The sequence below is a fragment of the Falco punctatus genome (assembly GCF_963210335.1).
Source record: "Falco punctatus genome assembly, chromosome: 3".
NCBI classification, from domain to species: Eukaryota; Metazoa; Chordata; class Aves; order Falconiformes; family Falconidae; genus Falco; species Falco punctatus.
In genome coordinates, this window is record NC_137582.1 from 11400218 (window position 1) to 11419237 (window position 19020).

Consider the following 19020-nt stretch of genomic DNA (forward strand, 5'->3'; position numbering starts at 1 on the left):
TTTTAATAAAATAGTCTTAAAATTTAAACTCTGCACAGATGTAGAAAACCTTCATATTCAGAAAAAACTTTCAGAGTGACCTTATCTGTTCATATTGGAAATAATATCCTGGTCTGCCTTATATGTTATGAGTTTGTTAAATGTGAAAATCAGCGGCACAGACACTTTCTTTGATGCAGTATTGTTTTTTGAGGATTGCAAGGAATACCGGAGCAGTTCTCTAAAACTGTGGTTTATCCTGAGCTTGTTAGAAACACCTGGAAGTCAGTTTTCTTAAAAAAAAAAACAAAAAACAACAAACTACGTGTGCTCAAAGGATGCCTCTTGGCTTCTTCCAGTGGCTGTGATTGCTACTGCTTTTCACTTCCCTTCCCCCTCTTTCTTGCAGAAAAACTCTGCAGCAGCAACTAGTTGGGTGGCCAGTTACCATTTTCAAATCCAGGAGGTTTCCTTGAAACCTCCCAGCTTTGTAGGATTTTCTTTCTGTTGGTATTCTCATTTGATCCACCACCTAGGACACTGGTTTCTTACTGTTTTTTGCTATCCTCAACTTCTTTTTTTAAGTTAATTTTGCTTTTGCCTTGAAAAAAATGCTAATTTGCTCATTATCTGTATTGAGATATCTGGTTTAAAGTGCTTGAAACAGGCTGTTAAAATACTTAAGCTTTTTCTAAATTTAATTTGAATTATAATTCTTTTATCCTTTACATCCTTTTTTGTGAGTTGACACTTGTCGATGAAACAGAAGAGCTAATCTCCAAACGCACCTGGATAGCGAAGTCAGCAGTGCATGAGATTATAAATCATACATTCTGATTCTAGATCTGTTTAACTTGACTAGACATGTTCTAAAAATGTATGTAATGAAAAAAAAATTGCAAAAGCACATTACGAAGGCAAGTTTGAGTATTATGCCATGAATGACGCAGTTTTGCCTAGTCTTTGCGTTTGAAAGAATGGTCTGTATAAAAGTCTTTTGTGAATATAGGCCCTATAGGAAACAGAAGCAAATGTTTAACCTTTATTTTAATGTGCTGTGCCAAGACAATTTATGTTAATAATACCATAATTAATTTAAAAAGTAATATTTCCTATACAATAATTAAAATACTTTTTCTAGATATTTTTTCTGTACTTCCTTTCAAAAGCATAGACAAAAATCTACTACAAACTCAATGTATGTTTAACAGTTGCATCTTTAAATTATACTGTCACGCTTGGAGCTCTCGGTGATTTATCCCTGTAGAGGGGTTGTGGGGAGAAACTAAATTCATTTAACGTAATATCAGTCTATTTTTTCCTCTTTATTTTCAGTACTAGTAGCAGCTGTCAATTTACATATGCTTCCAATAAGTTTAAAAGCATTCAATGCTTATTTATTCTTGACATTCTAGGTTTGTTGCACTGACCCCTTGGAGAGTGTATCATCTGACTTCTGTCATAATACTTGGAGTGCTAATTCTCCAGATAATAAAGGATTTGGTATTCTCAAGGATAAAAGGTAAGGCAGTATATTGATAGAGTTCCTTGCTTAAATACCTGCAGTTCAGAGCATGTTAGTTCATTACTAAATCTGCTTTGATATTACAATTATTGTAAAAGTATTAGCTAATTTCAGAGAGAAATAATATATCTGTGATGATCTATTATAATTTTCAATTAAGTTTTTCTGTATTTTGTAGGCAGGGCATTAGGAGACTTGTTTTAGCATGAGTGGAATTGTTATTAGTGAACAATCATTCTTGTTTCTTAACTGCTAGGTCTGAAAACGCATCGTTTTCTAAAATACCAAGTTTTACTAAACATTCATATTTCTTCTAACATTACTCTAATCACATCATTGTTGGAAAGTTTGGGAGACCCAATATAAATTGACCAACTTTCTAAACAGATTGAGAAATGACCTATCTTGGCACAGTTGAAGTAAGAAGTGAGTGCTATGTTTTTCTACTTTATGTAGTGTTTAGTTTCCAGTGTGTATAAAGTCTTATGTGAATACAACAAAGTTTGAAAGGGATTTTGAGTCTGTTGGCTGTGCTGGTGTTTTGTTTTTTTTTTTAAATTCCTGTCCTGTACTTAATTACCATCTTGAAAATTCTTTGACAAAATGCTCATCATCAGTCTAATTTTCCTTGTCAAGATTTCTTTTAAAGTGTTTATTTTGTCTTTTTTTTTGATGTTGAATCCCCATGCAAAGTGTTTCAAAAATCACCTGGAATGTACTAAGCAGGAAATAGGTGTCAGAGAAGCATGGCATCCCTCTGTGACGTGCTACCACATCATTTCTGACTACCAAAGCCTATTCTCTGCTGAGTTACGGCAGTTATTTGTAACCTTTTCTGAAGCATGGTTTATCATCATTGCCTTCTCTGGAGTCTTCATTACCATTCTGTTTCCTGCCTGAGCATTACAAGCTCAGAGGCCAATTTACAAAGCCTAGCAGAATTTAATTTTTAAGCTCTGTTATATATACATCACCACAAATGTTGAATGCCTCACTAGTTGGAAGGTGGTAAATTCTCTCTTGGCTGCAATTACTAATATATTTGTACCTGACTGAATCCAAGATGTACCAATATTGATGAAGCTAAGAGAGTAAGAATACCATCTTGTCTTCACTTGTGTTTCACTCCCATTTCTGTGTTACTATTTAACCCTTCATTGTAGAGATGAAACTAGAAGACCTATGTTTCCCAGTATACAAAATTATTATTTTACTACATTTAACTTTTTTTTGTTTTACTGTTCCCTTTGATGGCATTGTATACAGAGTTCAAGAACAATCAGGTTTTTCAAGTAATACTGTAAAAATCTTGTGATAGTGAGTTGAAATCAATGAAATGCCATTGAAAAAGGAGAAGAAAATTCTTACCAGTTTAAGACTTCTGTGTAGCTACTAGACACTTCCAACCAGCCACTAGATGGCAAGACTATTACATATTCCTAAGGAATGTAGAAAGTGGTTGTCAGTTACTAGACGTAAAGCATAAATTATGTTGGTTGTCTTCTCCTTCCATGTGAAAATATAGATAATATATAAATAAGATACTGATTTTTTTCCATTTACATTTTTAATTGATATGTTAAGTTTACAGAAAACAATTAAAGAACTGTTACTCTAAATTATTGTATCCTTCCTATTTTAACTGAGAATTCCTTAGTCATTTTGCCCAAATCTGAACATTCCTTATGAATTAAAAAAAAAAAAAATTGTTTCTGTTTTAGTGCATTGTGTTTCATCTTGCATTCCAACAATTGCAGGTGCGCAGCTTTGGAGGACCATTACTGACAAGTAGGTACATTATTTTTAATACATTTGTTATTTCTATCTTCTTTTTTATAGTTTGTCTTGTATTTAACAATAGTCTATTTTCCCTCTAATTAAAATAGGACTGAATTATTTTGATCTTGGCATCCTTTCGAAGTTTATTACTGCTTGTTCATCGGTTTTAATTTTTAATAACTTTGTAAGAAGTGTATTTTTTTCTGATTTGAAACGTATCAAAATACTTTCAGAAATGCTTTTTCTTACAGTGGGATTATTGCACTTTGTATTTTCTGGGAAGTAGTTTTTTCTTTGAAGTTGGTTATTAGGGAAAAATATTGTGTTGGTTGAGGTCACTTTCTTTTAAAACATCATTATACCAGTGCTTTGTAGAAGTAGATAAGCTTGCTGGGGTTTCCCTTTATTTCTGTAGTAGTCAATACAAGTCACTGATCATTATAGTTTCAAAGAAATATTATTTGATATCCATAGAAATAGAAATTAATCAATAATTGTGAAGTCTGTTGACCTGCCATTGAGCTGCCTTAGTCCACAGGTAAATGTTTATGTTATGTCATTAGTATAGAGTATATAATTGATTTAACTGTTTTTAGTATAAACAGTGTCTCTGAATGGTTTACAGACAATTCATTTTCAGAATAAATTTGTATATTTAAGGTAAAAGTTTGTATATTTCAGGTATTATTCTTCTAAACAGACCACCAGGAATTGTTGTGTGTCTGATGTCATTTGAAAGCATATCCATTAGTACACAATTGTATTGCACCCTGGTACTGAAGCAACAGTAATATAAAGGTTGAGAGGGGAAGATGCAGGGGTTTGTTTTCTGCCTAGAGATAGATATCAGTATCGTGGCAGTTACAGACAGTAGATGTGCAGTCATTCCTAAACTTTAGAGGTATGAAATATCTTAAGGCTTTCTTAAAAACCTGAAGTGGAATTATGTACAACTGATGACATGTTAGTTCATAAACTCAGCAGCATAAAATGGTTCTTCTACCAGAGCTAGTGCTACTGCGTGTGTCTGTGTAGACTGGCAGCGCTTCAGAGATTTTAACGGAGATGCCATTGCTGTGGCACAATAGGTCAGTGTAATTTGTGTCTCATTCTTTCCTCCTGTTCTTTATGAGATGAATTTACATAAAACTTACTACCTTTGGGGGGTTTGACATCTGAATTTACCTGTCTGTTTACATTTGAGAAGAGAAAGACAAAAAAAATTAAATCAAATTGCTTGTGGAATGGAAGGAAGCAGGTTTTTAACTGCTTTTTGTTTCCATGAAAAATAATTCTGCAGTCTGAGACAATTTTTTTTTGTCTTGCTCTCCAGTTCATCAGGTCCCCAAAACAGAACAGTTGATTTTCAGGAAAAGACTTAAATCAGTACTCTAAATATCTGGGGTTCAGGTTTTCAGATGTCCCAGAGTCTTTGACCTGACTCTGTTCTGTGGGAAGGCAGTACAGAGAGTAGAAAAGAAAATCTGATAAGCTTAACCATAGCCTGTGCCATTGGGTATTACAGTACAAGCACAGTTTGTCTCTGTGTGAAATAATTTGCAATGGTAAGAACAACAAGGTCAATCTGCAAGTCCATCTAGCCTGGTATCTGCTCTCTGAAAGTGCCTATAGCCAAGAGAAATACGGCCTCAAGAAGTGTGTAAAAGCAAGACAAGCTTGCAAGATCCTTCTCCTGGTGTATTTTCCCAGCCCCCAGCGACTTCCAGTTGAAGGATTTGGAAGTACCAGAAGTGGTGCCTCCCCTCCCTGCCCCAAGCTGTTCTAGGTGGACCTTACATGAATGTGTCTCATTGCTTTTGTTCTCAAAGACACTTGCTATTTGTAACATCCTGTAGCACAGATATCCACAGCTGAACTATGTGTTTTGCTAACACAGCCTTGTGTTTGTTTACTGCTGTATAATAGTTTCTTTATCCCTTTCTACCTTTTTTTCTGTGTTGGAGAAACAGTGAGCAATCACTCTCCGTTCTCCAGGAAGCTGTGACTTTATAAACCTCTACCCTGTCCTGTTCAGTTCATGATGAACTTTGTGCCTAAAACAGAAGTTCTCTGTAGCTTTGATCTCTTCATTGTGCTTTGCTGCACTTTCCTTCCATTTTTCTTATCCCTTTTGTTGGCAGGGGCAGGAGGCGGGCAGAAACAGAAATAGCGTTAAGCATTCACGGAGACCGTTGGACTGTACATTGGCATGGGACTGCACGTTGTCATAAGAATGCCCTCTCATCAAGATAAATCCTAATGCTTGATGGGCTTTTTTAACCTCTACTGAGCTCTGAATTGTTGTTTTCATGGATATATAAACATCTCAAGATTATGTTCCTGAGGAGTAAAAGTCAGCTTTAAGCCTATGTGACTTTAAGATTATTTTTTCTTGGTCTTTGAATCTCTCCACATTTCATCAGCCTTTTTGCAAGCAAATCACTTGATACTTGGTTAAAGTTCTGCAGTTCCTTGCAGTTGGTCTCCATCTTTACCAGAATAATTCCTCTCATATCCCATGACTTTGCAGTGTCTGTAAGACCATTTGAGGAGAGATTATTTTGAAAGCCACATCTGAAATTCAGGTGAAATTTTCTGGATATCGATGTTCACCTACAAGTTGGTTGATTTTCTGAAAGCACAGAAGGTTTGTGATGTGCTGTCCTTTATAGGATACCATAGGATAGACATGCAGGTCCTTCATGAGATTTCCTGGCAGTTTGCACAGACCAGAGATGAGTCTTTACGGGTTTGCAGTTCTCTGGCTCTTGCATACCTTGTCTAAAAATAGATGTTGCTTTAGACATTTCACAGTTCTCTGGTATTAAGGCAGCTTTGACAGGTTATTTAAGATAAATGGAATTTCAACTGTTGCAGCCTAGCTTTCATTTAGAACTTTTATAATTTCACATAAAGACTTTGCATTTTTTTGCACTGTGGCTATGTTTGCGTTTTTTCTTTTTTTCTGAATGTTAACATTAAGGTGCCTGTTGATTGTGTTGCTTTTCATTTTACTTGAGATTGGATATGAAGAACTGTTTGCATGTTATTTTATATAAGCAAGCTGTGTCAAACATCTCCATACTGTCTGTCTACAAAAACCAATACCCAGCAGAGAATCACACACTCTTAAATAACATAGGGAGAAAAAGTTTAGTAGGTCTATGGTGCTTTGAATGAGAGGCAATGCCTTTTCCCAAATATTAGATGTGTTCGTAGTCTTTCTCTTGCATCATGGCCCACAGGCACAAAACAACAGTGTCCATAGCATTTAACTGCCCTACAGTCTGCCCAGAATGGCCCTGTGCAGGCTGGAAGGGTTTCCTGGTCTGTGCCAACTTTGCAATTACTTGGGTTATTTGGAAAAGTGCAAGTTTGCATGTGCCAGAACTATTGCCGATAGCTATTTTAGTGGTGTAACTGCATAAATAACCAATTCTAGAGCCTTACAGCATTGCCACACCCAGTTTAGTGCATCAAAATATAGTCAGAAAGTAACAAATTACCTGAACAGACTAATTTCCAGCCTTACCTTTGTGTTATTTAATTCTGGTTTTGAAAATCAACACCAGTTAGTATCACACTATGATCTTTCATAAATGGTAGCACAGCTTTATGATTTTTAATAGTGAAATGGTATGAATTGTACTGTTATTTTTGCAAGAAAAGCTGGTGGTAGCTGAAGGGTGGATGACTGATTATTGCTGTTCTGACACCTGCATTTTTTCCAACGTTCACTTCTATTGTACGTCCATTCTGCTGCACATGTGCTCCAAGCATCAGAGATCAAGTCCTTCAATAAAGACACTGTGAAGTTGTTGCACTTGCTTTTAGTCCTCCTTTATCTTTGTTGAGTGCTGCTGACTAGTTAAAGCAAGCATAGCCTCACTTCTTTCTCATTGCCCTAACTCGAATGCAGAATGCTAGTTGTCTCCCATGTAAAATGTGCCCATGTTAGAAGACCCGTGCTTTTATTTCTAATGGAGTCATTTAGTACTATTTTAAGTTAAAAATTTTTGAACTGAAACAAGGTCTCAGCCTAAGCCTTTCTCAGTGAAGCTGACTCTTGTAACAAACTTTTCTGAACCTGCTTCTTTTTCTGAGGAGCTCTTCTACTGATATCTTACCTTTTTTAAAAATGGGTAACAACTGTTAAAGCAGCACTCAAGATGGTAACTTGTTAAATTACTCTTTTTCTTTATAAAGATGTTTTATTTCTTCCTGTCCTAGCAAGATTGAAACCTGATGCTTCTCTGGTCACTACTAGTAGTATTAGAATATGGACAGTATTGTGGCACGCCTTCATTTCTCTTGAGTGGTCAAACTTAAGGAGGTCAAATTAATATTAATTCAAAATTACGCTTTTTATAAAAAACCTAAAAAAAACAACCCCACATCAGCTTCAGCCTGCAAGGAGGCTAAGCAACAGTCCTTTAAAATGGCCATCAGAGAGACACTAAAGAGAATAAGCCAGAAAGAAAGGAGTTAATGGCTGTGAAAACTGGCAGCTGTGCATAGCTAGTTTTCAGGCCCCACAGTGCTTTATCATTGTCTTAAATTAAGGCTACTGACTTTTCTAGAAGAGGCTTGCCTGACCAAAGGTTGTGTTAAGCGCCGTACTGCACTAGTAGCCGCGCCAGCCACACAGACTGCAGTAGATGTGTAGTGCTGACTACGTTATTATGCATTGAATTTCTTGGCTATAATTCTTCAGGCCATGAAAGTAAGTCCTGAAAGAGTTCTCCTGGCCCTGTATTTTGAAAGAATGACTCTTCCTTCCAGAGGGGATTTTCCTCCCAGGTAGACTTCCACGTCTTCTTCTGGTCCCAAGAGAAGGGAAAAATAATGCAGCACCACACCCTGAACAGCGTGTCTTACCACTGCTGCCTGTACAATCAGACCAATCAAAACTTAGACTTCTGTAAGAACAAACAAAGAAAGGACCATCACAAGAAAAAGGACACTTCTTGGCTGCAGCTTTTAACTGGCAGCTGTCTTTACTGAAGAAATTCAGGACTTGATGCTGAAAACCATGGGTTAATATTGAAGCTCTCTTGAAGCTCAGTAGTTAGCTAACTGGGATGTTTCTAAGATAACAGCCTTCACTGACAGGTTACAAAGAGGTGTACAGAGGTTATTGTCCAAGCCCAGGATGTTCCTGTTTCTCTCTCTCAGACACACACACACACACACACACACTTCCTCCAGTCCCTCCTGAAGGGACTTCTTTTACTTCTGCTACTTCTGGACTCCCAGAGCCATCAAAGTTGCTGCCCACTTCCAGGGGAGTGTTACTGCTTGGTAGGGAACTACATCCATTATTGGGTGCTAAAGCCCTGTTGTGACAGATCTGCTTCAGGTTCGGGTCATAACTTCCCAAGACCTGAATTCATCTTTCAACCTACACAAATTCCCTTGCATCAGCCCAGCTCATAGACATTTGCATGCATTGCAACGGTCAGTGCAGTATGAAGAAGGGTAATATTCTGTACTAGCCCCATTCAGAGCTTGACAGACTTCACACAATGTGTGGTTATTGTTTTTTATCCAAGAAGAAGAAAAAAATTTTAATATAATCGTGACTGCATAATGCACTTGTGCAAAATTATTCCAAATATGTCACTGACAGCAGTGAAAAAAACCTTTTCATGTTATCACTAAAGATAAATGAGACAATTCCTCCTTTCATCTAATTATCATGCTTCATTTATTAGGTCTGAGGCTTTACATGCCTTTGATTTGCATATACTTTGCCTGCTGGATTTGCTTAAGGCAATCTGCAAGTGATTTTCGTGAAGATTTCTGATGTAGTCTGCCTAGTCTTATGTCATAGTCAGTGGAGAAAGAGTTGAAATACTTCATGATATACACGGCATGATTCATCTCATCCTAAATGCATGTCTGTGGGCTGGTCAGGTACATTGTACCTTAATGGTGACGACTTGTTTCCCTTGAATATATACCAAAAGCCTAGGGTGGTGAGATGAGTAAGAGCATTTAAAATCCTTGTGTCATTATTCCCTGTTGGTCTGAAGTCCTGTCTGTCTTAAAGATGCCATTGACTAGTGCTCACAGTTACAATAAGAAGCTGACTCTTGCAGCAATATGCTGGGATACCATTCCACAGCAGTAACAATTGCAGGGCTCAACAAACAAACAAACATGGGGACTAGATTTACCTCTGTCTCTTTGCTATGCAAGCAGTTTCTCTGAAATCAATTTCTGGCACAGATCACTCATCAGACCTTAAGGATATGCCGCTTAATCGTACCTCAAAAAAAAAAATAAAAAAATTCTTTCTGTCCTTCAAGGTGTTGCAAGGAGATCTCATTGCAGATGGGTGGATTAGGAAATAAGAGGTCTTTTTCCATTAGGAAACCTAAACAGAATCAGGGTTGTGATGGAAGTATTCCTGTTTTGTTTCCTTGATGATCCATTTCCTTGATGTTGCAAATAGGAACAAAGGTAATGTAAGACAAGGCCAGTTGTGTTGGCCAGTCAGAACTGAAACATGGGACTGCTGGTGTCAGTTTCCATTGTGCAGTCCCTTGGTCATCCAGACCAGATCCATTTTTCACATGGCTGTACACAACTGCATGCAATTTGGTAACAGACTGAAGAAGAACTTTTCCTGTGGACCTACAGGAAGGCAGAGGGCAGAATATAGTATAATGGATAAATAGATAAAAATAGGTTTCACAGTGCAAATATTTCCTCCTTCAGTTGTTTAGATATAATCTGAAGGCACGTATTGTACTCAAAGGCTTCCACTCATATTTTTTAGTGTTTGCTGTTCAATTCATTTCAGCTCATATATTCATAGGAGTTTGTGCTGGAATGTATATGTGGCTGAGTAACATACCTCAAATAATTCTGCTTAAAAATACAATTCTCCCAAGCAGTCCTGCAGAAAGTGAATGCATACTCGTGGATCTGTAATCTTATCAAATAGAAAGAGAATTTTATTTGCAGTTTAAACCTGTATTTTGTGTATTCCATAGCCACTGTACTGTTCAAATATCAATTACTGTAATTATCATTTGTTTAATATAATGCATTGTCACAACTCAGCTAGCAATATGCGTGGTGGTTTTTTTTATCTTCAGATCACAAAGGCACATTATAGAGGAGTGTGCAAATCTGTTGTGGGTTGCAGAAAGAGTTGTCTACATTGCAAAAACTTCTTGATGCTTGCATATTTATTTTTGAGGTTTTTATATCACATGACTTTATTCCTGCTTTCTAAGTAGTTATTTCCAAATTACTACCTCACTTTTCAGTTAACGTGTTCTTCAGGGTTTGTTTTTATATTCGATAAATGATAAAATCAGCATTCTGGTAAAATGTTGTGTGTTCATTTTCTTACAGGAACAAAAAATAATATTTCAGTAGAAAGGATGTAACTTTGGCAAAGGTGTCACACAAAGTCCGAAGACCATTTGATATGTTTTCTTACACACTTATCCTTTGATTTTGGTTGGGTTTTTTCCCATTTTGTGTTCATGCATTTGGCTTGTCAAATACAGCATGTTCTCGATGAGTTTGGCTGGTGGATTGTTCCATGCCATTTAACAGTTTGAGCTCCAATTTGAACCCTGATTCTGTCCCCTACAGTGTCCTCCACCCCTCCCAGGGTATTGCCACTCACTCATCTGAAGGATTAGTGCGGATACTGAATGAAAATGCTGAAGACGTGTCAATCTCATGTAACAAAACACTTCTAATACCTGCCCTTTGGTATGGCTTTTCAGTTAAAGGTGAAGTTATTTTATGGGGATTGCATATAAGCCATATTTTTGCACTTTGCTTTTAAGTGTCCATACAGGAAATCTGAAGCATTGCAACAGTTGAGATGTATGCTTCCATCTTTTCTTTAGGATGGGCTCTGTACTTTTTTTAAAAGAAATATGCCACCTTTTTTACTTTTTTAGATACTGAATCATCCTTGTTGACTGCTTTAATGGCTTCTCAGCTATGTTACTAACCTGGTCACTATCTCTCCCAGGTATCCAAGTGAGAGCAGTTGATCTGAAATTATTAGATAACCCTGTTTTTTCTAGTTTCAACTTCGTAAACCATAAATCATTGAGAAATGTATTAATCTTTTCATTTGTCCCACAGTTCTTTCCTGTCCTCTAATCCGCTGGCTAGTTCTTGTTCAAAATTATCAAGAATTATTTAAACTTTTTATTCTATTTAGAGAGCTCTGAAAGATTTCAATGTTTTTGTGCTTTGGTTTTGCAACACTGAGATACTATGGAGTCATTCAGAAGACTACCATTGTTTACCTCTAGGAAATCCTTTTTCTTCTGTTCTTCTGGTAACAAAAGTGTGTTATTGATACAACTATTTAATTAAAATTTCAAGGTATGGAAGAACACCTCACGTAGTCTGAATTGACAGTTGTTTTTTGGTCTTACTAATCTCTCACAGGCAGGAGATTTCAGTAGTCATTTCTAAGCATGTTGTTTGAAAGCAGGTATTTTTTGTTTCTTTCGGGGTTTTTTTTAGTGTTCTGTTTGTATCTTCTCAGGGATAAAAAGATACTATTCCTTGAATAAGTCAGAAGGAATAATTTCATGGAACAACTTCAGGAGGTTTCATGTGGAGACTTCTAAGAATGCTTATACCTAGCATTATTGTTGGACTCAATGATATTCAAGGCTGTTCCAACCTAAGTGATTCTATGATTTTGCCAGTTTACCGCTATGTTGGAAATAAGGTCATCTGGGTACCTGCACAGTGAGATGTGTTAAATAAACTAGGTTTGAAATACTTTTATTTGAATGAAGTCACTGCATGCATCCATGATTAAATGTGTGAAATAAATACCTGACATAAATGCAGTCTTTGCAAACTGCAGGTTGTGCTGCATCCTGTGCAAAAGTGACTGAGTAATGAATTTCCTTTGTTGCTCATTGGTAAAAATTAACTGTTACACTCAGTTGAAAAATGCTAGCTCCATAATAATGGGAAGATGGACAATACAGCCTTTGTTTGTCATATTTTTAATGAAAATATAAGTCAGTCTTTCTTCAGCAATTTTCAACATATATTAAAGCCAGCTCTATTCTGTGTTTCATTTCTTGAAGTACAGAGCTGCAGTCACCATACACTTATTCATGAGAGTTTTGCTTCTGGATCCCCTGTATCAAAAATGCCATTCTGTTAAAGGTGTCTGTGAGCGCAGCCAGGTGGATTTGTACGTTGTGAACAGCCTAAGAACTGCTAATTCGGAGCTGACCCAGTTCTGATAGCTCTTGTGTCATGCTTGCTGGCATGTCACGTAATACCTGTATTACCATTACTGGGGAAAAAAATGCAACCCTCCCCACTACTGCCTACCATAATCTAGGCTGTCTCACATCTTTTTTTATTGCTATGTTTATTGTAATGATAAAGTGTTTCTTTTCATCACAGTATTAAGTGAACATTAAGTAGAAGACACTTAGAATTGCAGGTGTTCGGTTCTTTGTTTTTTTTAGTTCAACATGTTTCCAGCACTAAGAAAACAAAACAACAACTGGAAATTCATGGGAGTTGGAAGGAAAGTAATAAAGAGAATACACACAATTCGGTCCAGGAGGTGACTAGAGAAAGAAACCAGAGATTTAGAAAGAGAATAAATATTGCCAAAATGGTTAGCGTTACTGTGGAGCTCTCCCTTTCTCAACTTTGCACTATCTCAATAACAAGCGCTTAGATCTCTTCCGTCTTGGACAAGAGCAAGTATGGCAGGTGCTGCATTTCAGGTCGCTGATTTGTGCAGTGTAGTTGCGTGCTGTTTGCTAAGTTTTTCCAGCTTTCAACAAGGGAGTTTGGATGTGTCATTAACTATTTAATATTTTCATGTTATCGATATAGCAGTATTGGCACCAGTATTTTTCAGCAGCAGAGAGAAACCTTTAAACATGTAATTACAGGGAAAACAAAATATACTCTTTTGTGTTGAGCGGTGGGCCACATTTCGGACGCGGTGCTAGTTAATGGTTGGATTTAAAGATCTTAAAAGTCTTTTTGAACCTAAAGGGTTCTGTGATTCTGTGACATACAATGAAATGTACAAGCTTCTCTTAAAGTATTGATTTATCCCATATTTGTGGGTTGCTTTCTTAAGCCTGTGAATATTTCTGTAGAAAAACTGTATCTGAAAAACTGCAGAGGAGCTGTGCTGGTACCATCTATCTCGGATCACTTTTTCTGTCTGCCTTTAGGGACCCCTGTTGAGGCAAGCAATTAATCTTTGCTTGCTGTGGGGTGCAAGGACCCCAACAGAGAGTATCAAATGAGTTAAAAAGGACGATATTTGGGTACCTCCCGAACCTTAAGAAAATGTTGTTCTCTGACCATTTTTGAGCAGATCAGCTTTCTCATGCTAACCATAGCATCTGTTACTCTTTCCCTATTTATTTTTCAAAGCTGCATGGAAATTGTCAGCTACTGGCAGGCACACTTACATATTAGTGTCAGTTCTGAGTATTACTGCACTTCTCAGTATAAAGACCTTGATTTTTTTCTTCCTTTGACTTGTTTATATTTACAAAGTCTTTGTTATAAATAGCATGCTTCAGAGTCAGGTTATAGAAGGTACACTATGGCTGCTGGCCTAAATAGTGTAAGAAAACCTGTCCAAGGATGTGATTGACAGGTATTTCCTCAATAAGGAAGTGAAACTTGAAATAAAGTATATGTGGAGGAAAGTGATCAGACCCCTCATATCCTAGATGAAGATTCTTCCAGTTGAAGGATCAAAAGGTTTGGACATGCTCTTATAAAATGTCAGCTAAAAAGTAACGTTCGTTCTTAGACAGGTGTACTTCAACTCACATGTTGAACTTTAAGCTCAGATTGTGAACTGCCTTTTGAAGGGTAGCAAAAGCCTTCCTACCCAGCTCAGCCAGGGAAAGGAGAAGATGTGGATGCAGTTGCATCATTTTGAACAGATGAGCTCTCACTCCCTGCCGCTGTCAGCCTGCACCCTAAATTTTTATTCTTAAGCCATCAAGACTTTTGAATAAGTACTTAGTATTCTGGGATTTTCTAATTTGTGCTGGGAATCATGTCAGATGTCTCACAGTTTGTAGTTGTGCCTGTGCAGAAGTAGCTGCATATCAGTACACTAGAAGTAACACTACATTACTGGTTAGAGTGTGATCTTTAATTACTTATTTTCAAGTGGAGGTACTGTATCCCAAGGCTTTGCAGACAGCACAGAGTGGAAAAAGTCAGATCCTTCTAAAGAATACGCTTTTCTTAGGGCAACTTGGACTTAGGAAGACTATCTTTTAGCTAAAAGATTTCACAGTTTAGTCAGGCAGTATTTACTAATGTCTGGACAGGGAGACCTTAGCTGCACACTGTTCTATCCCAGAATCGGTTAACAAGCAGTAGTACCTTTTTTAGAGTATCAAGGTACCATGCCCTGTTAGAACAGCAAAATTACATACAGTCAAAACATCCATTTTGTAACATTTTGTAGTGTTAGACCATACAACAATTTTAACTACTGCCTAGTCCAAAACAGCCTGATTGTCGGAGAGCTGTTGGGTATGTGCCTGCTTCAGAGGTTTGTTCTGCTTGCAAATGTAATGTTCATATTTTCCACCTTTTGCAAATACTTGAAAATGTTCTTTATTATATAATTAGGTGGGTTGCATCGAATTATTATTAATACTTAAACCAGCAGAATATTGTTGCAACAAATACCAGACAGATCATGAGTAGAGGAAGACTGCATTTGTGATGTGTGGAGCTTTGAACAGAATGACAGACCTTAAATTGCTCATCAGAAGATAAGTTTGAAAAACTGACCTTTTTAAAAGGTAGAGAGTAAATAGAAAGATTAATGTTAAAATGGTCATGTGTCTTATTCCCTATGTTTATTCCATTGCACATGTAACATTTTTACCATCAGTATATTTATTCTATTCTTACCGCTTTCCATTTTAACAGTTGAACAACTGCGAGAGATAGCTTACAATCCTGAAGTCATTTGACTTGTCATCTTAAAGTGTATTTATAAACTATAGCATTCAGGGAGCCCCCAGTGTTACTTTAAATAGAGAGACTGCTTTTAGGATTAAGAAAAAAAAATGGACTGTTTAATCTTGGAATTGGTTTTCTTAAACAAGTAAAATCATATTTGATAAAAAAACTTCATAAAAACAGGTAACAGACTTCACCATGTTCTGTTTTTTCATATTATCACTCAAGACTGCACGAAATCTTACGGCTTATGCCAAACTCAAAAATGTGAAAAAGATGTGTTTCTCCTGCAAGTACAAACAGCTTTTTCCCCCCTTTTAATATTCGTCTATATTAACTGTTTCTCTAGGCAGAAATGCTGCTTTTGTTATTTTAGTATTTTGAGGAGAAGAACAGGGTTTGTTCCACACAAAATGTTACTAAATCAAATACCCAAACGTACCGTAGGTATATTTATTAGAGGAATTTATTACTCAGTTGCTGTGATGACTTGTCACAGTTGTTGCCAGTCATGGATTTTTATGTTTTTTTCTTGCCACGTAATTTAACATCAATCTGGTTATGAGAATATTTATACATGATATACAGAAATGGTTCTGGGCCAAGCTGTCCCTAAGCATTGATTTCAGCATCATGAGACCAGCTTTCAGATAATTCTATAAATAATGCAAAGGCTTTAGAACCTGAAACCCAAGTCATTGAATCAGTGACTGTTTTCTGTGCTTAGAAGGCTTGCTTTTCTGTACATTATATGTGGTTTGAGAAACTGAATTATTTAAATAATACTTTTTACTACTTTGTATCTCAACAACCAGAACAAAGATTGAAAATTCTATAGCACTACACAGTTTTCTATAAACAATATGCCCTTGGTATGAAGCAAGAACATAGAAATTACATTTTCAGTTTTGTAAAAATGCTGTTTTTGACAAGGAGAAAATACATACTGAGGTCTCCTAACAGCCTGCTGAGTTAATTCCTGTCAAGTTAACAATTTATAAAACATATTGGAAATTTGAAGGTAATAAGAAGGAAAAAGAAGCAATTTCAGTTAATTTGAGAACTTTATAAAAGAAGCAAGAAACATTTATGATTAATGAAACAAGGTATTAAGAAACATACACTAGTTATTGCCATGGTAAGAAAAGGATGTCATTGCTTGGAATCTTTAGAATGGTGATAGTCAGGAGAAAGATCAGAGTAGAGTTGAGTTTGTATAGTAGTCAGGTTTTGATCTTTAGTTGCATCTGGTTTGCCAAATGCAAGCATTAGATTACAAAACGCATGACGGAAATTATTTACAGCAGGGGGGCATAAGAACCTATAGTCGTCCTTTTTTTTTTTTTTTTTTTTTTTTTTTTTTTTTTTTTTTTTTTCAAATGTTGCAGACGCCTAGGTTGTTGTAACACGTGAGGGTGTGTTTCCAAGCACAACATCTGATTAGTCACTAATTTAGTAAGGAATGTCCTGGCACACAGTTTTGTTGAAGCATGTGAGACTACCAGCAGAATAACATACTATGTTCTTTTAGGTGTTTCGACATACAGTTGAGTAAAACAGCTTAGCTGTTTTGAAACAAACATTATGATATTCCTTCCCTGAGTCTCCTTTTTTTCATCTTCTTTTTTCTAAGAAGAGATGTTGCATGTTTATGCAATGTATATATTGAAATATATTTCGTGCTTTATTTTTTTTGTTTTGTTACTATTCCAAGATGGTTTAGAGTCTAAATGACACTCAAAATCAGCTCTATAAAACTACATGTCTTTTATTTTTACACTGTGGAAAATAGAAAGTAGCATATGCTCATTATTTTTTTTCATGTTCTGCAAGTTTCCCCACTCCTTGAATACAGATGATCAGACATATTCAGGAGACCAGTTTAATAAAAATTTTCAGAGACAAATGTTTACTGTAGCACAAAACCACAGAAGTTCTCTCAAGTCCACCTGAATGTTACGGTCACAGCACCATATGGCACATACTTCCTTTTCCTAGCTTGGATTTGATATAAGGAGAATGATACTCTCAGAAGTTCAGCCTTTTTTTACCAGGTGCTTGGGTTGGTAGTACAACTAACAATCATTGACATGACTGTGGCTATTGACATTACTGTAGGTCCGTTCATAGTGAGGTAACGCTTAAGGGAATTGCACGATGAATATAAAAATATCCAATATGAAAGTAGTAGAAATACTCTTTTTAATACTTTGAAAAGTAAATTATTAACATTCTTTAAAAATGTATATTAAAAATTTTAGACAAGAAGACTGACAAAATGCTGAGCTGAGATTGATGTAGTCCACTTGAATTTCCAAAAGGCATTAGCTAAAAGCAAGTAAGTAACTCTGGAAAATGACAGAAGATCGCCCCATGATTAAAAAAAATAATCAGATGCATTATAGGGGACAGCAGTGAGAGTACGTGGCTAGCCTTCATGTTAATGGAAGTTTGGAGAATTGAGTCCTGCAGCTGTGTGTTCTGGAACAATTCTGATAAATGTACTCAGTAAGTGAATTTGAAAAGGCAGTGAATGGTAGGATGGCCAAGCCTGCTGGAGGTACCAAATTATTCAAGGAAATTAAAACAAGGACAGACATGAAGAATTTTAGAAGATACAGGATTTTTTTCCACAGTAAAATAGTGTATTAAATTTGGTGTAGGTAACTGTAGCGTTATGCAGGAATACCAGTCCTAAATTCACATATAAAATGAGTGTCCGAAGGTGACTGTAACCACTCATGGATAAGATTTAGTCTCACAAAACCAGCGCTGATTAACAGACTAAATCTACTGTTAAGTGTCAGTAAAAAAGACATACAGGGCAAAAGTAACCACAGCCACATGCCGGTCTGATTTTATGTCTACATCCTTGAATACTGTGTTTGGTTCTGATCAGCTACCTCCCAGAAAGAGATATAGGAGGAAAAAAGTCCAGAGTAGTGCAATAAGGTAGACCAAATACACAGAAGTATTTTTGTATAAAGAACAAGTAAATGAGACAGGACTTTTCAAAAGAGAAAAGGAATAATTAAAGGGAAATTTAATAGAGGTCTCTAAGATACCATAAGGAACGTGCCTTCTCTCATGCTGTTGGAATGAGAAGGCATCAAAAATAGCAGATAGCAGGCTGGAGAAAAGTTAAAAATATGCAATTAAGCTTTAGAAATCCTTGACACAGGACTGTTGTGAAAGTTAGAACTATATGTGGGTTGAAAATATAAATTGCAGGACAATTATTTGAAAAACATTAATTGAAGGCTTTTAAATAAAAAATCACCACCTCTGGCTTGGAAAGTCCCCGAGTTGCAGATAGTTGGAGGCTGTATTGTATTTTATGGAGGTATCATTACATGTTTTCCTGTGTTCTTCCTCAGTTGCTCAGGTATCCCTAAGTATTCAATTTTGGCAACTGTTGAAGACCAGGCTAGGTGGGCTTTTGCTGACCTAGCATAGCTGTTCTTGTTAAAAGTCTTAAAAGCATTAACTCTTTATTCAGTTAAGTTACATAGTAAGACTGAAATAAATGCATCTATTTATTTCTGCGTTTGTATATGCTGTTAATAATTTGTATATAAATTATACAGGCAGATAGACCCAGAAAGGCATGTCAGATAGCAGTTGCCCAATTCTAGGCTGAGTGTGTGTTGCTACCACCAATTCCATGGGATTTGCAACGTTGGTGTGTACCTTAATAACTTGCTTTTATGCATTTAGGCATGCATGAGATAAGAGTAACAAAATCAAATCAG

The 19020-nt window shown here is 36.4% G+C and overlaps 1 protein-coding gene across 2 annotated transcripts in view; it reads left to right on the top strand.

Moving 5' to 3' along the window:
• The window catches only part of RETREG1 (reticulophagy regulator 1), a 70274-nt gene that overhangs the window by 14709 nt on the left and 36545 nt on the right, over positions 1–19020 (top strand). The window contains exons 2-3 of one of the 2 annotated variants that reach the window (XM_080380786.1): positions 1395–1501; positions 3226–3292. In XM_080380786.1, coding sequence (XP_080236912.1) covers positions 1395–1501; positions 3226–3292 — 174 coding nt within the window. The remainder of the gene's footprint in view (positions 1–1394; positions 1502–3225; positions 3293–19020) is intronic. The other variant, XM_080380787.1, reaches the window with a different exon arrangement.